The 23,586-nt window shown below is 43.1% G+C and overlaps 1 protein-coding gene across 5 annotated transcripts in view; it reads left to right on the top strand.

Moving 5' to 3' along the window:
• Positions 1 to 23,586, top strand: part of LOC144953895 (atrial natriuretic peptide receptor 1-like) — a 102,085-nt gene that overhangs the window by 31,012 nt on the left and 47,487 nt on the right. For all 5 annotated transcript variants that reach the window (XM_078884543.1, XM_078884545.1, XM_078884541.1 and 2 more), the window contains exons 2-11: positions 927 to 1,126; positions 1,508 to 1,621; positions 2,703 to 2,838; positions 3,356 to 3,450; positions 4,270 to 4,399; positions 5,305 to 5,389; positions 8,039 to 8,159; positions 22,173 to 22,247; positions 22,871 to 22,948; positions 23,234 to 23,338. In XM_078884543.1, the coding sequence (XP_078740669.1) occupies positions 927 to 1,126; positions 1,508 to 1,621; positions 2,703 to 2,838; positions 3,356 to 3,450; positions 4,270 to 4,399; positions 5,305 to 5,389; positions 8,039 to 8,159; positions 22,173 to 22,247; positions 22,871 to 22,948; positions 23,234 to 23,338 (1,139 nt within the window). The remainder of the gene's footprint in view (positions 1 to 926; positions 1,127 to 1,507; positions 1,622 to 2,702; positions 2,839 to 3,355; positions 3,451 to 4,269; positions 4,400 to 5,304; positions 5,390 to 8,038; positions 8,160 to 22,172; positions 22,248 to 22,870; positions 22,949 to 23,233; positions 23,339 to 23,586) is intronic.

The raw sequence follows: 23,586 nt of genomic DNA, 5'->3' as shown, positions 1-23,586 counted from the left end.
ACCAATTGAGACGAAGCTCAAAAGAAAGCTGTCTCTAGTGTGGACCAATCAGTTTCAATTACAATGCATATATTATTAGGGTGTGTTTTTGTTTGCATTTGGACAACAAGTATTGTGGTCAATGGACACATGATTCCTTGAAAAAAGGGGAAAAACCCTATTATTATAGGAACAATGGGGTTAAGTTCCTGGTAGGAGTGAACATAGGGGTGACATGGTAAATGTTTAATAACAATGACGACAATAAATAAATATTACATTATAAAGAACAATGTGTTTTTATTATTACCTTTGATGATAATGATTTGACGATAGTGGAGGTGATGGTGAGGAATTCGGGAGAGGGACCCCTCGAGAGATGCAACGCGAGACACTTGCGAGCCATGATTAGGGGCAATGAAGCAAGTGTAGTACGTATAAAGTAAAAATGCACAATTGCAAGTTCACGTGAGCGGCAAGGTAGGTTACCTATTCGTGGTGCACGGGATTTACTGTGAGACTGAGATCATAGCGGGCAGCCCAGGTGGCGTGTGCCTGATCTTCGCAGGCAGTTTCAAATTAAATACAAACATTCTGCACCCAGCTCCCACTGGTCTGGCGCTACATACACTCACGGATACTCGAGTCCGGCGGGTCGTGAATAGGGAATTAGTATACATTTGGTACCTCGCCGAATATATGTGAAACTCGCGAATAGCGAGGGTTTATATTGTATATATCGCATGAAGGAGACACGATGAAGCTTATTGATCTGCGTTCACTCCCACGTTTGTCCTTATCAATATAGCCAATTGGTAACGAATGCGAAATTGAAGCGGACATTGCGGTGTGATGAAACTGCCATGGGCACAATGTTTGGCAAGATGCATGTAAAAGCACGAAGCGTTTTTGTTTTGTTTATCCCTGTGCGCGCGACTGTGTTTCAGTCGTGTACTTCTGCTGCTCGGCGGCCGTGTTCAGGCAGACGATGGTGCAAGCGCACGCGGAGGGCATGACGGCCGGCGATTACGTCTTCTTCTACGTCGATCCGTTCAGCGAGTCTCTGAGCGAGAGCAATGTCTCAGAGTCACGCAAACCCTGGAAACGTGGCGATGAGTTTGACGAGCAGGCGAAGGAAGCCTACAAGGTACAACAACTGTTCACTCTGCCTACGGAGGTTACACACCGTTGGCTATCTAGAAGGTACACATCGTTCACTCTCTACCAGGTACACACCGTTCGCTACCTTCAAAGTGCATACCATTCACTCTCTACCAGGTACATACCATTCGCTCTCTACCAGGTATACACCGTTCGCTACCTACAAGGTACACACCATTCACTCTCTACCAGGTACACACCATTAGCTACCTACAATGTACACACCATTCACTCTCTACAATGTACACACCATTAGCTACCTACAAGGTACAAACTGTTCGCTACCTACGATGGAATCTCTCACTTAAACAGCATTTATTTTCAGTGGTAACGTGAGATTTAAAAGCAAAACGTGTTTGTTCCACAGGCTGTTATGATCATTTCTTATCGTGAACCTCAGAACATCGAATACAAAGACTTTGTTGTAAAGTTAAAGGAACGGGCTAAGGAGCAGTTCAATTTCACGATTGAAGACACGCTGGTGAGTATGCGTGACCCCGTGTGTACCAAATATAAAGTGTTAACTGGCAATAATATCGAAGATGAAAACAGCAAACATTTCACTTCAATGAATGTGCAGCTTTGGATGGTGTATGTTTGTATATTGTTGGATGAAGGTATCTTAGCAGTGAGATTTTACGAATGTTGATTAGACGATTCACACAGAAATATAGCAACGTGCTTCAAGAAGAACGTTTTCAGTTAGGCCATGGTACCTGCTATGACATGAATTGGAAACGTGGAGGCGGAGAGATGCATCCTAGGAATTGCACCGAGAGACAGGCGGGCCCCCATGGATCAGAGAACAAATGAACCTTAGATACATCATGTTGACTGTTAAGAAAAGTAAGCGTACTTGGGCAGGACACATCGCTAGAAGGGAAGATAAGAGATAAGACTGGTGATGGAATAACAGCTAAAGGAGTAAAGCATGGCTGAGAGGGGGGAAGGGGCAATGATAACTCATGTGCACTAGCGAGATGGATCGTGGCCCGTCAGGATCATGAGGGATGGGGATGTAATGTGGATTCGATCCCTTTATCAAGCAGTAGATAGATCAATGCTGATAATACTTGTAATTATTATATAATATAAATGTCCAGATCGACTGGCACCTTCATATTATAGCTGTCATTTTGTGGAACAAGGTGTTGCAGTGGAAATCAATCACATATCTGGGGCTGCTCGGTTATTGGAATTTTAAGCAGTATTTCTGGAAGCATCCATCATGAATATGTAAAACACAGTTATGATTGTAAATCTGACAAATAATTGTATAGTTTATCCATAATGACATCACACTTCATCGTGACTCTTCCAGCGTTATGCATCTGTGCGTGCTCACATGTTCGAGTGTGGATGTGCTCAAATCACATTGGTTGCTTCGGCACCGTGTTTGTAAAAACATTCAAAGGAATGCCAATTACAGAACGCGACGGCCTTTTTTGCTGAGATTTTTGTTAATGCTGATGTGTATAAACCGAAAGAGAGCTAAACTGTTTTTTTTTTAATTCATATGGATGTGGTTCAACACATTATTTTTTGTGTTCAAATGCAAACAGATGAATTTAATAGCGGGCTCCTTTTACGACGCCATCATGATGTACACGGCAGCGCTGAACAAGACGCTGTCTTCGGGAGGTGGTGTGCACGATGGTCACGCAATTACCGAGCACATGTGGAACAGGACGTATCGCGGTAATTAAACGCAAGTTTATTCAGTCCCATTATAAATTTAGATCAAGTTTCAGAGCTCTGGGTGAGTGAAGCTGTACTGGAATGAATACTGGTATTCACGTATTCTCAGGAAATACTGCCCATTTGTGTACACATGTAGTGCTGGGCTGACTGCATAGAGCTCTTTCAGCACTTGTGTGAAATAAATGTAATTGCCATGAAAGCCACAACGTTTAGAATTTCGAATTTATGAATCTTTCTTTTGCGACACACTAGAATGTACTGAGTTTCAGAGCCACAGATAAAATATGGCCGACGTAATCATTTCACTTCACGTTTTAAAGAGTTTATACCAATCTCCGTTTTGGTAAATGTGAAGGTACAACAACAAAATATGGTTTCATCTGCTTTGGGTGGTAAAATGTGTTACGGCCTAAGAAGGAAAAATAGGATTTTCAGATAAAGATACCAGAACTCATTAATTCAGATGTGCAAGACCGAAATTAAATGTTTTTAACAATGATCATTTTTTTTCTAGGTGTGACTGGAGAGTTCACCATAGACCGAAACGGTGACAGGGAAACTGATTTTTCTCTTTGGGATCTGACAGACATGAACACTGGGGAGTTTAATGTAAGTTTTATTTTAAGAATATGTCTCCATGTTTTTTTGTTTGGCCGTGTCGGGTGGTGGAGGGTTACGACACATTTATAAATAACGCGATCTAACCCAAAAACCTTTATTATGAATAATATTGGTCGCGAAAGCCTACGTGTTAAATGTAACCAGTCTGTTGCTTGAAGTTCAAATAACCTGACTATCCAACTTTATTTTGTGTGTCCGTTACATTTTTTAGGAACGACAAATACATGTATTGCATTGAGAAGCAACAAACTTAATCTTAATGCTCTATTTTAAAATGTCTTTAATTAATAGTATTTGTTTATATTACTTGTTACTGGAGAAAGGATGAAGTTAAACCCGTAGTAAAACATGCAAAAAGATATTCCATGCTTGAGGCAAAGTATAAATGATAGTTAAATAATACGACTTAAAATACTGGGTATCCATATCGCATCATGCATGATTAAATATTCATAATTAGACACCAGTTCTAGCTGAGTTGTTTAACCTAGACATTTGGTGATATGACGGTGTTCCTCCATATGTCTGCCTGTGACATTAGCGACACTCATCGCAATCAAGAATTTCCCAGAGTCCCCAAGTGTTATTATTTTATTATTTTAAGCGTGATTGTTACGAACGTTTCCGTTCATGTTGTTGCACATAACTCAAGCATGCATTCAGATCTTTTGGTGTGCACTCCATCCTTCACATAACCCCAACATACAATCGTGCAGTTCACACTGCGCTTTTATAATTCTTTAATAATGAATGAAACATTTACGGACAGCCTGTTCAGTATTATTTGTCATACATGTTTCTTTGCAGGTAGTTATCAGCTACGATGGGGCATCCGGTAAGCTTATCGAGGTCCCAGGCCTGGAGATTCAGTGGCCTGGGGGATCCATCCCCAAAGACGTCCCACTGTGTGGATTTGAGAATGAGGCCTGCATCTCCGGTGTGAACACAACTCGCAAATATTGAAGACAGCACGACAGAGAGCCAAACATATTTGTCTGGCCAGCAGTGATTGTGCTCAGTGTGTGTGATTCGTGTTATTTATTTAGTCACTTTTATCCTGGCTGGCTCCTGTCCTGGACCCACTCTTTACCCTTGCTTTTTTTTCGTTTTGCCTCCACGCCAACGTTTCGTAGTGTCTTGTGATGCGTTAGCATTTATATAATTGAAACTCCACACGCGCATTTAAATTATTATTATATACTTAAATATGAACTAGCATAGCTGTTATTATGGTACATTCTAATCTGGAGGAGCTGTATATATAGATTTGTTGTACAGTATTTGACAATAAGTATCATATGGCTGAGTGTACCATATTTTATCACACTTTGTTTCCACTACATATCATCATAGTAGTAGGTTTCTACCCTTTAAACTGGTACAAAACTGACACCTTTATACAAGGCATCATGCTTGCAATAACCGCAACACAAGCAGTCAAAATGCAAACAAAAAGAAACAACTCTGATGATGATAATGATATGCACTGTCCTTGAAGTTGATTGGTCCACACCCGAGACAGCTTTCCTTAGAGCCTAGTCTCCATTGGTCAACTTCAAGGACAGTGCATATCATTACCATTATCAGAGTTGTTTCTTTTTGTTTGCATTTTGACTGCTTGTGTTGCGGTTATTGCAAACATGATGCCTTGTATAAAGGTGTCAGTTTTTGTACCAGTTGAAAGGGTAAAAAACCTATCACTATATTTTGCCACTGGTAAAGGAGGTCTCATAGTGTAAATCATAATCGTACTCGGGCAGAATCGTGTTTATCTCGATATTAAATGTAGTTTGACTGAAGTATGGAAAACAACTAATGTCTCGTGTTTTTTACCTTAACCAGGTGGATTTTCAACCATGGAGGTTTTAATGATTGTCTTCAGCCTCATACTGCTGGTAGTTGCAGTAGCGTCCTTTCTCATATACAGGTTAGCAGCACATACAAAACATTGATTATGCTAAAACAGCTAATTAACATATTAGCACGTTTATTGCAAAATTACAAAGCTGCGTGGTTGTGCATCTGTTTGCACACAACACGGTGGCACAGCGTACTGATACACATTCCTGAGCATGTGAATAGCTCTTGTTTTTGTTTAACTTAAAAGGCTTCGCTTGTATGTCCACTGCTCTGCTTGGTAGCGAGCAGCAAACATTTATGAAAACAAAATCTGTCCACCCACCAGATATGAGGTGGCTTGAGAGTGGTTAGCACACTTGTCACCAAGCCAGTTTTCTTTGCGTGAGTATTTCCATTCTGGCAGGCATCTAGTAATTTCTGCTGGATTAAGAATTTGGTAAAGTTGGCCATTAAATACCCTGGAAGTAATTTACAAAAGTAGTCCCAGATTTCTAGACGAAAGCTCAACCTTCAAAGATACATGTAACATAATTGTAACATTTATGATTAAAATGTATGTTTATTTGTATATTTTCTGGAAGGAAAAAAAACACATGCCAGAGCAAGAATGGTTCACCTCCCCTGACGATTAAATGCAAATTATGTGATTCACTGTCACAATTCATTAGAATAATTCGTATTTATATATTTATACAAACCAGCTAAAAGTAACATTCCTCTCAGTATAGCAAGAGTACGAAGCGAAGAAGATATATAAGAATGTTGCTGTCGTGAAATGTGCAGGTTATGAGCAGGAAAAGCAGGCTGTATGTATGTTGGACTTTTTTTGCACCGTACTTAGTCAACCGTGCTACTTGGAGGCTGTGTCTGATCGTCACCCAGTGTCAGGGGAAGATAAATGGGAAGCAATTATCATGGTGGGGGAAGGTCCAACTTGGGTGCACTTAGATGCAACGTGCCTATTATCACCCCCACCCCGCACATCATACGTACAATATCGAACTTGATTGTGTAACTGTTTTAGGGGATTCTAGGGAAGGCCAGTTGAGCCGGCTACAAAACCATCTCGACCTTGTTCGTAATGTTGTGGGGGTTGGGGTGAGGGTAGGGAGTGAGGAGAGGGATTAGGAGCTGGGAATATATATTTTTGTAACCCTTTGGTAAATGGTAGCACTCCACTTCTTTCACATGTGATTCAATGAATGTATCATGAGCTTAAAAATAGATACACCTCTTTTTTTCAGTCAGCTGTTCCCTTTTTTGGGTAAAGATTATTGAAATGACGAATTAATATAATGTAAACAATATTGAGTGTTTAAAAAATATAGTTCCGTGCTATAAATCAAAACTAAATACAATGGATAATCATCAACGGCCTTTGTTAAATCACTGTTGGATGATGACCGTTCCATGCCATCCTGGTCATCAGAGTTGCTTGACCGTAACATCACCATGCCGGTCAGTGCTTGTTGGTGAAGTGGGCTACTCAAGGCCATTCTTATATCACTCACCGCTGATGTTAGTCGTGACCATGAATCAAAATCAAGTCGCCGGGTTAATAGCCAAGTGCGTTAGCTACTGCCTGCTAGAAAAAAAAATGGGAATGATTATTTATTTATTTTTAAACAAAACAACGTATGGCTGCTGGGCTGTTAAACCTTCACCATCACCAGATTACAGCGTGATGTAATGCAATCAATTTTCTCACAATATGACAATCAATACTTGATGACTTTCGTATATTTTATGGTTTTAATGAACATTTTAGTAGTCCCTAGAATAATGTGTTGAAGAGAGTTGGATTTATTTGATCCTCTTGAGCGACAATCGGCCGATTAACACAATGGTTGTGTCGCCAGTTCCTGTGCCTTTTCCACATTCACCAGTGTGAATGCACGTGCTGCTGGTATCAAAAACACATGGTGCCTTTCAGGCTTCAGCTGTTAATGTGGCTATTTCTTTGCCATAGTTAACCATGATTTTCCATGCCATAGCTAAATTTACTTTACGCAAAGAATTTAAGAGAAAAAACAAGCCAGGGCCTCGTCTAAAAGTTGCGCACAGCTTGTTTTCATATGTATAATGGACACATATAAAGTTTCTAGCCTAAAATTTCAATGCCACTTTATTTTCATGTATATTTGATAACATTGCTTTTAGAAAGGGTGAAACAAAATTATATTAGCCAATGTTTTTTTCAGCAATTCATATCGTGGCCTAATTTCTCTGCCAGTTGGCTGGCATCAACCTCATTTCCATGGGCATGGTTTATTCTTAAACGTGTGCCATTGCACCTGGTTTGAAAAATTAAGGACACCACCATCACCAAGTCAGCTATGATACATATGCATTCAGTGTAGAGGTATTTCTGGGTCATGGCAAAAACTGTGCTTCTGTTTGCTTGCATTCACATGTGTTCCACTTAGGAAGTGATGGAAGTTTAGGTTGGACCTTACAATGCCGCACTTTTGTTTTTGGCTTTGCAGCCGCTGGAGTTCATTTGCTGACGTTCCCCCCCCCCCCCCATCTGTAAACCCCCAGCGCATTGTGCAGGGCATTGCCTGACAAGTGTTGTCATAAAGAGAAGCAGGCTCATGTGTAACACAAAAATATGCCGGCTCAGCTTCTCTGGCGTTGAGCCTCTCACTTTTGTTCAGCCACAATCATGCATTCATGAAAGTAAAGATCTGTGTGGACCTGTGTGTGAGTGATGCAGGAAGCTTAAGTTGGAAAAGGAGCTGGCCAGCATGCTGTGGCGACTGCGCTGGGAGAACATCCAGGTCAGCAGCCTGGAGAAAGCGCGGCGCAGTGCCGGCAGCAAGCTTACCCTTTCCATGGTACTCGGATGCAAAAACACCGGCTTTACGACGCTCCCACTTATATTCTTTAGTCCCCTGTCCAATAATGGCGGGGATTTGGGTCAGTGTACATTGTGTGTTGTTTGCCAATAAAAAGCAGTTCAACAAAAAAAGAACAACTATAATAGAGGGTTGTTTTGGGTTAGATCGTGTAAATATAAATGTGTCGTTAAATCCGCCACCACCCGGCACAGCCGATTAGTAAGATTTGTCACATAAACAAAACATGCCAATTCGTTACTAGTTCAGCACACTGGTTTGTTAGAGAGTAAACCCATAACATTTACAATTCGAGTACGATGCTTCACCAGTAATTATAAAAAATTAAAATGTACTATTTTAATTGTTTTAGTGATTTGCTTACCTTTCCTATACTTTGCACTCATTTTGTCTTTTCGTATTGTTTGTTGTTGTAACTTTCTGATCCGCCCCTAATGGACATATGTGAAAAAGAGTTTTTTGTACATTTACATTTATGCGATCTAACCCAAAAAACTCTATTGTGGAAAATATTGGTCGCAAAGCCGACGTGTTAAACCAAAACAAATGACGTCAATCGTCTTTCCACATTAAATTGAGTTTTGATATGAATGTGTAAAGGTTCAGCAAACCATAGAGAGATACCTTAAATGTTTTGTTTACAAATCTGACCTTATGAAGGTCAAGAGGTTATTGTGGCTAGTGTTGCTGATTCAACCACGACCTGCCTTCACTTCCTTCTGTTGAATCCTGCAGCTTATGCAACACTGGACCTCCCAAGGTCTGGTGTATTACAGTATCCCATCCTCTGGCTTTAGGTCTTGTCTTTTATTGCCAATCTATAGGTGCCAATGTAATTCCTGTCTGCCCTCCTTTATCCTGCACACATGACCCACCCATCACCACTGCTTCTGCCTGATTACATCTACTACACTGTTTGACATGAACTTTCAAATTGCGTTCCTTATCCTGCTGTGCAGTTTCTAGCATGGTCAGCCTGCCCTTGTATTTTAAAGTCAGAAGTTTGTTTTGAAGGTGCTTTGTTAAAGTCCAGATTTCTATCCGATTCAGCAACAAAAAAAATAGTCATTAAAACCCTGCTCTGCTAACAAGAGTATTCATCTCATCCTCTCCACCAGATATAGGGTAAAAGTTACATTTCACTATCCACACCCTTGATATTACCCTCGATATGTATTTAGAAACATGTGTTTCGATTATTTGATTGTTAAAAGTGTCCACATGATAAGCCATTTCGTTGAGCGATCATTTGTGGCCATGTTGCTTCTGAAAAATAAGCTAATAGCTCAGTGGGCTTTACCTGGTAAAATAAAACGTTGTTTACTTATTTACTTACCTTTCCTATACTTTGTACTGCGAGTGTGTTTTTCTATTGTTGTTGTAACTTCCTGACCCGCCCCTACTGGACATGTGAAAAAGAGCTTCATAGCTCATTGCATTCTTAGAGTATGAATAACGATCATAAATAAAGAAACAAAACATCTGATTTGCAAATAATGGGAATACTTTTTAATCAGTCTCATCCTGTAGGTGTCAGGACTCGCGTGTAAGAGGACTGTGGATAAAACGAATTTCACTGAACTGACTTTATTTGAGGAGACAGTTGGTGGAGGAGAGAGCAGTGGCAGTGCAGTTTCCAGCAAGGTGCAGGCAAAGGAAGAATGGAAATGGAAGACCAGATTGCCACTCAGGATGATCATAACCACAGGCGGCAGAGTGAAATTGTTTTTGGCATGGAGTGGGGTAGCAGGACCTGTGCTGTCACACTGCAAGCTGTGATGTTTGTGCTAAAGGTGACATGGTTACAGTGGTTGATACAAGTGTAATGCTTTCGCCTCCGTATGATTATATAAATTGCCATGATTCAGTATCGCGATTTGATTCAATATTCAATTACTATTTTGTCTTGTTTTTTTTCATCTCACTTGTATCTTTTTTCATTTGTTCTGTATTACAGTCCAGTTGCGTTTTCTCAATTTTTACTATATGTGAACACATTTTCACACAAAGCATAAAGTTGTAGTTCTTACACACATCAATTGATATATTAGCTTGCATAGAAATTTTTTTAATCGATTAATCGTGACGTGCCTTACCGGTGGCTCATTAAATTATCAATGCCCTGCTCGTTGATTATTTACTCTTAATTTAGGAAAGGCACTGCTTAGGCTGACACATTTTCCGAGGGCCAATTTAATAAACCCTTTTTCGCTGACGTCGGTGGAGAATGCCGCGGCGATAATTGTAGCTTTTTTAAACTGCGGTATTTTTTTTTTACTTGCGGGAAGGAGAGAGTTTATTGTACGGAAAAGAGATCATTATTTAATATTCTTAGGTTTTTTCGGTAAAGTCACGTAGGTAAAACATCAAAATTAATGAAAATAAAATAAAATAAAACAAAAAATCACGACTTTATTTTCATTAATTTTGATGTTTTACCTACGTGACTTTACCGAAAAAACCTAAGAATATGATTCCTTGCAGTCACGAAAGCTTCAAATCTAGAATCATAATTTGATTTTGTTTTAGAATTGACCAGATCCTTATGTGTGGCATGAGCTGCTGTGCAAACAGGAGGGGGGGAGAGCGGTTATAGTGGAGGGGGGGGGGAGATGGTGGAGGATTTATGTACGTGTATGTGCGCATGCATATTTATTCATGCGCGTGTGTATTTCATTGTAGAACAATGGGTAATGTTTTGATTTAAAGCTTTCGTGACTGCAGGGATTCATATTCTTGGTTCTTTCGGTAATGTCACGTGACTTTACCGAAAGAACCAAGAATATAAATGGGTAATATATTTATGTGCGTGCGGTATTGTGTTGCGCATGTGTGTTAGGCATTTACGGATACATTGTGACCGAGTTAATTTATATGTGTTGAAGAAATGTGTGCATATTTTAGGAACTGCGGCTTGCACACTTGTCTTGTTCATTTGCGGTATGTATCTGTGTGTTCATATTGCACATGTATAAGTGTAGTTTGTGTATGCATGGCGATGCAGTATGTGTGTACGATAATGATAATTCTGTGCATGTATTTATTTTTATCCAAGTCGTATAATTTGTGTATGTCCGTAGTGAACTGTAATTGCGGGAACAAAGGTTTTAATGATATGTGTATACATGCATCTTGTACTGTTATGCATGTTACGTATTGCAGTATTCCCTCGTTATTCGCGAGGGTTACATTCCGGAGATGATCGTGAATAGAAAATTTCGCGGAGAATTATATTGGCCTATGAAAAGTCAAGCACGTATATACAGGGTTCACTCGCAGTTTCACAGAGAATATTCACGAGCTAACAATTACAAATGTTGTACACGTTAGTTAAAATTATAGATTTAAATAATTAGAGACTATTTTAGTGCATGTGGGAATCATTCCAAGTTGAATCCGCTCAGTTTGAATGAGAGCATGCGCCTGTCCATGTTTTTACTCTAGGGACATTTGAACTGTTATGATAATAGGATAGAGGAGCATAATAGCTGTTGGAGTAAAATAGTTTTGAGTTAAGAGAGGACATTGACTTGTATACTTTGGTATTTGATGTGTGTGCATTATGTGTATATTATATGTTTGAACCAAAACAACCATAGTGTACTGTAGCACGAGGGTTAGTATAGTCTCAAAAGGGGTTTACCTTTTGGGGTGGTACTCATTCAGTCATGAGAACATTTGGTATTTGTGCCATTCCTGTAGTGCAAGGTTAGCATAAGGAGCTATATAGTTCAAAGACGAATATAGTCTGCCATTTGTTTCACAGTAGAGGGTGATGTTGCTTTGTGGCTTTAGCCAATTAGGTAATTTGCAAGTAGCCATTAAAGTCAAATAATGCCACGGGATCTTTAACATTCACTGTGAAGCAGACGGTACGTATATTTTGTTAATGCACCTGCGGTATTTAGCAGGGTGGCCGCTGGGTTCGAACCACGAAATGTAGCAAATATCAGCGTGCATATGTGCTGTATCTCAAGCCATGTCACCCCATGTCCTGTTTACGACCCTAAGCCAGTGATGGGAATTCCATACGCCTTTGGGAAGGGTACATCTATTCACTGCTTGTGAAAATGATCTTGCTCTTGATTTTTTTAATTGTAGTTTTATTGAGATACTGATGTGCATTTGGATGCAGTGGAACTGATGCAATCTGCATTTGATTTTGATCTGGTTTCGATTAATCCATCCAAACGCTAATATAGTTAAGAGGGGTTTAGAGTTCATATTGACTAGATCATATCCCAAACTGATTGAATTTGAGTGCCAGAAGAATCTGACTTGATCATTTGACTGAACTTATAAATAATGTTTTATTACAGCATACAATTGCACCGATCAACGTTAAAAAGGTAATTAAGTTTTAGTATAAAATACTAATATTTATTGACAATTTAAAGGTCAATCAACCACTTCAGCAAGCTGTAGTTTGGAAGGGCTTTTCCACCATTGACCACACACATGGTATCAATCAAAGCCTAGAAAAGACAAATGGATTTGAACGATTATGAAAAGGCGTTTGAGTGAGTGAAAACTGAAGTAGCGTCAACCAAGCTTTCACAAATGAAGGCACAAATAACAAACGTACAGACATCATTACTATTTACAAAGAAACAACAGCAATATTGAAGTTGCAGGAGGAGAGCAGTAAATATAATCAGAAGAGCAGTTGTGAAAGGAGATATGCTCATACAATGGTAATTCACAGCGACAGAAATATCTTCTGAAGGTTAGATTGAAGATGTAAAGGCTTTAACATGAATTTAGACGTATTAGCCATCTCAGAATTGCTGATGACAGTTATTTTATCAAGCACTGGAATTAATAAAAAAAATTATGAAATAATCTCACAGAGAAGGCTGTAAATATTGATTTAGGATATATAAGTAAAATATAAATAATTTACCAGTTTGCTTAAAATGAAATAATCACTGAAGGGAAGCAACTGGAAAACTCAGCAGAATATGTTTAGCTCGAGCAGCTATTGAAGGTAATTCGAGATATTGGGATCCAAACGATGGAATACAGAAAAGTAGCGGGATGGAGTGCATTTGGAGAGTTGAATATCATAATGAAGAATACAGTTTTAAATCAGTGCATACATCTAGCTATGACATGGAAAACACAGACACTAACAAAGATTATGGAACAAAAGCTGAGATGTGTGAACAGAAGTATGGAGAGAGACATTAAAAGGAACACATGGTCTATGGAACAAACTAAAATTAGAAACATTGTCAATTTGGATAAGTAAATAAGCTTGGGCAGGACGCATTACTCGATGGTATGATAGCTGATGGATGAGGCAGCCGAAGGACACAATGCATCAAAGGGTACCTTCCACCATGGAGATGGAGCAACAAGATCAGTCCATGTGTAGTTAGAGATTCATCTTCTTGTTTTTTTCGGTAAAGTCACGTAGAAGGGAAGTAATAAAATAATAAAAAATAAAACATAATAAAATAATTCTCACGACGTTTCGGCTACAACACAAGCAGCCGTCTTCAGGTGAAGAATGAGACACTGCCAAGCTAGGAGCTTATATATAAGCTGAGTTGGAGGTGGAAGAAGAGCGCCTTAATGAAAGAATGTGCATATCAAGAGGAATTTAGCATATTCATGGGAAATGCGTAGGAGGTGGGCGGGGGGGTTTCAAAGTCATATTATGCCCATGCATTATGCAGGATCAGCAGCACCAAAGGGAGGGGGCAGGGGGTAGCATTAACAAAGGGAGGGAATGTTAATAGTATGTAGAAGCAATGAAACATGTGAATGGGAGAACGGTGGCAGGAGACCCGCAGCGGAGCAAATAATGCATTCCCTGTGGAGAACACAAGATACACATCAAATAGAAGGCTTCTTATTTATTAAGAGCACACTGGGCGATACATTATGTAACACATAGGCGATCCTAACACTCACAGCCCCATCGCCAACATACAACTACTCAGCTGTCCGACTAGCGTAGCGACAGCGGCGGAGAGGGTCTTGCGGCAGATCAGCCACGTGGTCGGGGAACGAAGAGATGATGACGGGCAGCGACGCAGCAAAGACCTAAGACTCCAAACAGCCCCGAACCTCTGGTTTGGTCCTCCTTATATCTGCCCCGGCGTGGCCAAGCTCCACCTATGGCCATGCCCCCTTCCAGAACCCTCGAGCCGGTTCCCGGAGCTTCTCGACTGACTCCGCCTTTCACCTTTAAACCCTTATAGTAAGGCATTACGTAATGCACCAATGACAGCAATTACCACTGCAGGCCGACAGGTGTCACCTTGTCATTATATCACCCCCCCCCCCTGGTTAAAAGATAGCCGCCCCTAAAAGATAGCTAATAATAATGACAACAAAAACACACGTGAGGCAGAAAAAGTTCTGCCATAACTGGAACAACGTGACAACATTTGTTTCTGAATAGGGCAGAACGATCTGCAATAAAAGGGAAGGTTGAAACCAGCAACATAGGGAGGTAAGAGAAACAACAATAGAAACAGAGAGGAGAAAGAAGAGAAAAAAAATTCCCTTCTATGAAACACGTGAGCGCAACCCCCCCAATCCCCTCAAACACAAGCATACAACGATGTTATCGAAATTTAAAACATTTGGACCGAGTTCTCGACGCCGGTCCGTCCATGGGCACAATCTTCGCATCCTTGACAAGATGTGGGCTCCACCAGGAAACTCAAAGAAGGTGGTTTCACTCCCAGCTTCGCAGGTGTCGCGGCCTCCGTCGCGGTCAGCGACTCCCCGTCGGTCAGGGGTTCGGAAGCTGTCGGCGGCACAATGCAATCCTCCTGGCGCACACTCTCTATAGGCATCTCCCCCGGCTTGTTGGACACAACAGACACCGGCCATACACAATTTGGAGATGAGGTGTCAGTCCGAGGAGGAATATAAGGCTTTAACCGCGACGGATGAACAAATCAACGGCGACGGCCCACTCATACGCACGCACTGCGCCCGCTTGACTTCCACAACTTCCACGGGATCCTGCCTTGGCCGATACAGTTTAGGGGACGTTCCCAATGGCACTTGCGGGCAATGTAACCATGCCCCATCCCCCACAGCCCACTGCAACACATGGTCCTTTTGTCCCGTATTCCGTTCGTTAGCCGCCTGTGCTTTGGCAGTGTTTAATTTCGCTGCTTCCCGAGCTGCCAAAACACGTTCTTGAGTAATTTACAAGGGCGCAGGCAAATTAGATTTAGCCCTTTTTTCAGACAAACCCAATTGAACCTCCATAGGAGGTTCACTCTCCCTCCCGTACATGATAAAAAAAGGCGAAAATCCAGTGGAAGCGTGGGGAACCATCCTGTACGCGGCCATCACCCCTGGAACATGCAGGTCCCAATCAGTTTGGGCCGAGCTGACTACCTGACTGAGCATAGATGTCAGGGTCCTATGCAGTCGTTCTACCATCCCATCCGTCTGGGGATGGTACGGGGACGTTCGAATCTCCTTAGTGCCCAGCGCATCACAAACTTCCAGTAACAGCTTAGAGGAGAAATTCTTCCCCTGATCCGTAATAAGCTGCTCGGGGGCACCTTTATCCAACACGAATCCATGAAAAAACGCTTCTGCAATAAAGGTTGCTGACTGGTCGGGCAGTGGCCAGGCCATGGGCCATCGTGAAAAATACTCAACACCTACCAAGAGAAACTTCTTCTGCCTCTGCGTGACAGGAAAGGGCCCGAGGATGTTGAGTGCGACCAACTCATTGATGCGCGAAACCGAGATAGACTTGAGCAGAGGCTGGGACTTCCTCAGCGGCGGTTTCCTACGTGCACATTCTGTGCAAGCTTGAATGAAGTGGTGCACGTCCCTCGACATCCCCCGCCAATAATAATCACGTTGTAACGTTAGCAGCGTTTTTCGCTCACCGAGATGTAACAGCTTATCCTCGTGCACTACCTGGGTCAAATTGCCTCAGAGGGCAGCAGGGACCACAATGCGGTGGCGGTGCAATCCATCCTTGTCTAACATCAAAAGACCATCCCTTAGGACCGGACACGGCCTGTCCAAGTGAGCAGACACTTTATGTCTCGCCTCCGCTTGACACCGCAAGGTCATAAGGGACACGTCTTCCATTTGCAATCTTCCCCACTCGGCACGCGTAAGATGAAAAACACTATCCTCCGGCGTGATCTCCTCGGGGGCTCTACTTCTTTCAGCGCTGCCATGACGGCCGTGGGCCCTGCCGCCGGAGGTTTACAATCACCCGCGCCCAGCACATACGCACAACCAGAGTCTTGGGGAAAGCGGGATAATGCGTCGGCATTACAATGTCGTATCCATTTACGGTACATCACTCGGAACGAATACTCCTGGTGAATCTCTAGCCCACGCGAGAGCTGCCTGGAGGGCTGGTCTACTCTGAGGGAGTACTGAAGTGCCGCATGATCTGTGCGACTCACAAATTCCCTGCCGTAAAGATAAGGCTTATACTATTGTATAAAGTTTACCATGTCCAACAGTTCCCTACGGGTGACTCAATAACGCTGTTCTACCGTAGACAAGATGCGACTACCGTACGTGACCACTCTCTCCACACCATTCTTAACCTGTGAAAGGATGGCTTCTATACCTGTATCACTAGTGTCTGTGTCAAGTACAAAAGGCAGGGAGAAATCTGGGTAATCGAGTCAGGGCGTGTCAGCCAAGCGTTCCCGAAGGGCTATGAATGCAGCCTCTTCCTCCGCCCCCCACTTGAACCTCTGGTTCTTAGCATGTAGTGGCTTAGCCACCGTAGCAAACTGCGGCAAAATTCTGCGACCTCGGGGTTGTCCAGTCCCGTACGCACGCTGTTTTTTCAGGGTCCGTGGCTACCCTGCTATCGCATGGAGTTTTGCAGCAAATGACATTTAGCGTGTTTCAATTTCAATTTAGCTGTTCTTCGAAGGTGCGGCTAAAGACAATAATGTAACCTAAATAAATGAGGCAGGAGTCCCACTGCAGTCCAACCAAAACGAGTTCCATCAACCGTTGAAATGTGGCCGGGGCCGAGTGCAATCTCATCGGAAGGCAGTTAATTTGGAAAAGTCCCTGAGGCATATGGAACTCGGTCTTAGGTTTCTATGACTCGTCAAGGGAAAGTTGCCAAAACCCAACAAGTCGAGTGCGGAAAAAAAATGCGCACCGAACAATGCGTCCAGGGAATCATCCATGCGAGGGAGTGGGTATGCCTTAGCCACCGAGATCTTGTTAAATTTCTGAAAGTCCACGCAAAATCTAAGACTGCCATCATGTTTCTTAACAAGCACCACAGGCGATCTCCAAGGGCTGGTAAAAGGAGAAATAATGTTGGCAGCTAACATCTCATCTACCGCTTTCTGCACATGGTCCTTCTCCAGCGGACTTGGCCGATACAAGTTCTGACGGATGGGGCTGGCCTCCCCTGTATCAATGTGGTGTTGTAAAAGGGAGGTACGACCAATATCAAATTTGCTTTTACTAAACACATCCAAAAACTTGCGCAGCAGCGATCATAATTCCCCCTGCTGTGCCGGAGACAATATCAGGTTCTCTTTACATACCACCTCCGCCCAAGTATCATTGAATGCGACATTTTTATCCACCGCGCCAACAATCTTGTCACACATGGCACCATCACCCTCATGAAACGCGGCCGTCGCGTGAGCCAATAGCGTCCCAGCCTGAACCACAGTCGTCTCCGGGCCCGCATTGAGCTCCTGGTTGGGGTGGACGACTGTCATTGTGCCAACCAACGCCAATCTCCGAGTCACCACATTAGACGGAGTCAACAAGACACCCGATTCAGGATTCGCTACCTGTAACTGCTTGCGCTAGCGCAGCGGCACCAACATCTGCGATCCTGGTGGGATTTGCACTGAGTCCTTGGCAAGAGCCTGGACTGTCATACTAGCCACCGTACTTTTATGTGGGGACCGCAAAAAAAATATTTTGTGGTCCGACGGCATATCCACACAGCCCTGATCGATGAGGATCTTAAGGGGTATTTTACTAAAAAAATCCGTGCCTAAAAGGCAGGGCACCGCCAGCGTCCTCGAGATCAGTACCGGCCCGACGACTGCGAGCTCACCAATCTTGACGCAGGCCTCTACTTGCCCTATAGTCCCCATACTGCCACCATTCTTCACGACGCACGCATTCACTACCGGTCTGACAAGCCGATCCCTGATCGGTAACAGGTCAAAAAGCGCGTCCGATATAATGGTAGTGGACGCACCTGTATCAACCAATACACGCACCTCAATCACTTGGATAGAGCAAGACACCACCAAGGCCCTCGCAGCGGCCGCGATTACCCGACGCGCTAACTTCCTCTATTGTGTCCCCGAGCTAGGCCACCCCTGTGTAACTAAACCCTGCCGCCCGGCGGCAACATGAGTGCGATGCGGGGTGGAGATGACTTTCGAAAGCCTAGATGGCTGAGTTTGGAACATGGGCCGGGTGTCTGATGTGTCGTGACTCGCCTGTTGGGGAGCAGTCGTTGATGGAGCCGGGGGCACCGGAGATGTCGTCGGGGCTCGATGCAGGTCCTGGCATCCGCGCGCGTAGTGCTCTGGCTAGCTGTAGTGGAAGCAGGTAAGTGAAGCCCTCCGTAGCAGGCGATCCTCCTCCTAGCGTGGCCTCCAGTCCCTTGGCCGCCGTGGAACCTCTCCATCTGCGACTCCACGTTAGGACCGCTTTTGCGACGTCACCATCCGCCGGCAGGTCCACGGCCGGCTGAACTGCGATGTTCCGTGGCGACTACCCAACCGGCTCGCCATCGTGGCTGGGTTCTCTCATCCACGCCATCATCTGGGCTCACCGATGCAAGTTCTCGTGGGCCTGCAGACACCCATCTGGATGTCTGTTTGTCTTCGTCAATTACTGGCAAGACGACCCCCATTTGACGTGCCAGTCCCAACATCCTCTCCATTACCAGGGAGTCGAGAGCCTTCGGGTCCACCGCGGGATACGCCACCTCTCCCAGCGTCAACGGCGCAATGCGTTAGGCGAGGGGCGACTCGGCCTCCCCTCGCCTCCGCTGCTGTTGGAAGGTGGCTCGTATACTTCGGCCATCTCGGCATATGCCCCGTGGAGTGTCGTCTTCTTCCCGGCAGGTATCGTCGTCTAACATTGTCAGCAGAGCTCTCAGTGCCTCCTCCTCGGTCCAGTTCACCGACCAGTAAGCCGCCTCGAAGCGCCAGGTGAAGGCGCTCCAGTCACCCCCTGCTACGATGAATTCTCTGACAGGAGGCAGTCGGCGGGTTCGTTCCATCCCTCTTCCAGCGTCGACAGCAGCAGGCGTCACTTCACGCCCATGTCCTAAAATGGCGGCCCCCGACCGTGCTTTCCCCACGTTGCACGTAATGGCGGCCTCCGGCCGTGTGGTCTCTGCGCCGCGTGTAATGGCGGCCACTCCGCCCGCGGACATTCCCGCCAGTGCGTCCTCCTCCGGCAGTCGGTCTTCTCTCCCAGGCGAGGTCCGTGCAGTCAGCCCAGCCATTGTGGTCGCCGTCATGAGCCCCACCAACTGCAAGACCGTCGCCCTCAGGAGCTCCAGCTGCTCCGACACCACGCGCCATCCATCTTCGGGCTGCTGCTGCGGAGAAGCTGTCGCCGGTCCGTCTCTAGCGCTGCCAAACTCTCCCGCCGCGGCTTCGGTAACCAGGACCGTGGTTCCCAGGACTGTTAGGAGGTCCTTGCGTCTCTTTCTCGTCATTGTCGGAAGACGCCCAGGCGGGTTCCGCTTCTTTTGGTACTTCGACATATTTTATTTTTATTTTTTTCTCCTCTCCAATGAGAAAAATAATAATAATTTCTACTGCTTCCCATGTAGTGAGCGACTTCCAAGACACGTCGAGTAGAAGGCTTCTTATTTATTAAGATCACACTGGGCGATACATTATGTAAGGCAGCAACACATAGGCGATCCTAACACTCACAGCCCCATCACCGGCATACAACTACGCAGTTGTCCGACTAGCGTAGCGACAGCGGCGGAGAGGGTCTTGCAGCAGATCAGCCACGTGGTCGGAGAACGAAGAAATGACAACGGGCAGCGATGCAGCCAGACTCCAAACAACCCCGAACCTCTGGTTCGTTCCTCCTTATATCTGCCCCGGAGCGGCCAAGCTCCACCTCTTGCCGTGCCTTCTTCCAGAACCCTCGAGCCAGTTCCCGGAGCTTCTCGACTGACTCCACCTTTCACCTTTACCCCCTTATAATAAGGCATTACGTAATGCACCCATAACCACAATTACTCATCCAGGCCGACAGGTGTCACTCTGTCATTACACATGTACAGGAATGAGATGGCAGCATGGATCATGAGGGAGGGCAATAGCACGGGAAGGCCACCCAGCAGTGGATAAATAATAGATGATGATGAGAATTGTAAACTACTGAAAGTAAAACATTGTTTTTCTTCTTAAATTTGAATAAAAAACTCAAACTCCCCGATGAGCAATATCTCACAGCTTAGGACTGTCACTTGGGAACTCCAATATTAACATATCAAGCTTATCCTGGTTAGAATATTAGAATGTTTTATAAAGTACATTTTATAAAAAATTATATTATCATAAATACAGTATAATTGGTTATGTGGTTACTTGAATACATGTGCACAATTGGGTTTCAAATGTGTTATTTATTTGAAACGCCTGTTATCCACCTTGATGCAGGGGTTGTTATTAGGAGAATCCCATTACCAATTTTAACCGCAAAAATAACTCTGCCTATCTGCATGGCCACTCGCAGATAAATACAGATAATAGGACTAATTCAATGCAAGCACCATCCACTTCTGGATGCACCTCTTACCCACATATAAATGCAGATAATAGTATGAATCTTCCAGGCAACTCCACTTATCTGTGAAACCACAGATAATATGACTTGTTGTGGACCGTTTAGGTAAGTGCTTGCCAATGCACCAAGCACTGTGATCCATTTTGGTGGCTCTCAACGGGCACCGCGACCCACCAGAAAGCTACGAGCAACGCTTTACCATATTAATTAGTTATTTACTCTCGACATACCAAGTATGGCGCCATCTATTGATATACTTTATATTTTTAATTCTACACATTCATTATAATTATTAGTCATCCCTAACATTAGTAAATTTAACACGTAAGCTTTCGCGACCAATATCATCCATAATGGAGGTTTTTTTCTAGTTTAAATCGCGTAAATATACAAATGTGTCGTTAAAACCCGCCACCACCCGACACAGCCAACTAGTAAGGGTTGTCACGTAAAAATAACATGCCAATTCGTCACTAGTACAGCACAACGGTGTGTTGGAGAGCCAAGCCACAACATTTACAAACTGAGTACGACGATTCGCCAGTAATTACAAATAGCATCATGAAGCTTTATCATGATCACATCTGATTCAATGTACGACTTGTCCAATCACCAGACTCGATCTCAAACCAACCTATGAACCAGTATAAGTTAAGCTATGCAATCCTTTCATTTCATTATTTGTTTAATGGTTGTGACTGTGTACGGATATATTTTAAATACCACTTATTAAAAGCAACTTGCATTTGGTAATTATTTTAAAGGCAATCATACATTTTTGTATTTGTAAGTAGGGAAGAAAAACGCGAATCATTGCAATAAAAGTTTTTTTCTGTAATTCTCACGTGAATTTCAGTAAACACAAGGAGATCATTAGGCGTGATGTACATACCTCACACAATTCTAAATGGATAACACGAAGGAATTGATATCATGTATGTATCCATTTTCCATGAGAAACGAATTACGTGACATAATTGTGTGGTGGACACATACCAAAATGTGTACGCAATGCGTGGATTGGTTTCAGAAATGTTCATTTGACTGTCATTTGAACAGTGTTAAGTTATTTGTGGGAAATAATATGGAAATAAATGTTGAACACCTGTGTGCTTCTGAGATCATCACAGGACAATTATTTGACAATAACAGGCATCCCATGAGTATATGACCATCTGCAGCTGTGATCATTTTTTTGATGCATGTGTCTGCGTCCAGAGGGGCTCCAGCTGTGGATCACTACTCACCACACAGGGAAGGAACCAAATGTTTGCGAAGACGGGGTACTACAGGGTATGTTTTTCACCAACATACTGGCTTACAGTTATTTGTCAAACTTGTACGATTGACATTATGGTCCATGGGCTTACAAGCTTAGACTGCATAGGGATGTCCCAGACTAAAATAGAAAAAATACAAATAAAATGTGGTTATTTAGTGGTTTTCCTATGTAACATAAATGATCACCCTTACAACAAGCACAAGCGAAAATGATCAACGAATTTAATGGGATCAATTGTTTTTATTATTATTATTATTATTGGAATGAGTTCATATCTACACAAACTGCTTATAGGTCTACATTAACTTTTAATTTGAAAAATGTATACTATATTCCTGATGTATTCAAAACTTCAGTATTTCAGCAAAACACGCAGTATTTTCCAAAATTCCTCATTTATCCAGACTTAACAAGCTTCAGAGAGTTACATAATTGCCATTCTCGTATCAGTTGCCACACACATGGTGATAGATTATTGCTTTCGGTCATACTATGGCTTGAGGGAAATGAATAGTTTCATTTTGTAAAAGTAGCAGTTTCATCAAATATTTATTAATACACGCGGCTTACAATGCGCTCTTATCTACAAAAATGCAATATGGCATTAAAGTGCAATACTGATATCGTTTGACAGGGAAATCTGGTTGCCATAAAGCCAATCAACAAAAAGAAGATTGAGCTGACCAGAGAGGTGTTGTTTGAGCTTAAACATGTAAGTATAAACGTGTCTTGTGTTGAATGCATCATACATCTCGGATTATAGATAATCATGCACGTATAAATGTAAACTATGAAGCTTTGTGACTTAATACAATTGGCTTGTGTATGTGCTTTTTTTAATGTGTGTTGTAATTGTATGTGTTGGCATGCTTTTGTGAATCTGTTGTCACATTGCTGCAGCATACGTGAGATCAGACAAAATATTGAATTTTTGGAGACTGACAAAGCAAGTATGGCACTGCTCATTCTTTGCCTGGCTTGTGCTATTTATTGACAGATGAGAGATGTTCTGAATGAGCATTTGACAAGGTTTGTGGGAGCATGCATCGATCCCCCAAACATCTGTATTGTCACTGAATATTGTCCACGGGGCAGCCTACAGGTAAGTCCAAGCTGAAATGCACAGCTGCATATGTGTTACTTATTCTCTATTGCCCATTACCTCCTCTCACCCCTCCACTCCTTCCCGTCCCTCCCCTACTATTTCGTGATCCCGAAGTACCCTCTATCGCAGTCACTCATTACTCACTCCTTTCACGCCCCTCCCATCTGAATCATTATATTCTATCACCCTCTTTTAATCTGTCAGGCGCCTTGAGTGAAGGAACACTGTACAATTAAATTACTTTA

The sequence above is a fragment of the Lampetra fluviatilis genome, chromosome 3 (assembly GCF_964198595.1).
Source record: "Lampetra fluviatilis chromosome 3, kcLamFluv1.1, whole genome shotgun sequence".
NCBI lineage: Eukaryota > Metazoa > Chordata > Hyperoartia > Petromyzontiformes > Petromyzontidae > Lampetra > Lampetra fluviatilis.
Note: the sequence above shows the minus strand (reverse complement) of the source record. Positions and strands in the feature narration are given on the sequence as shown.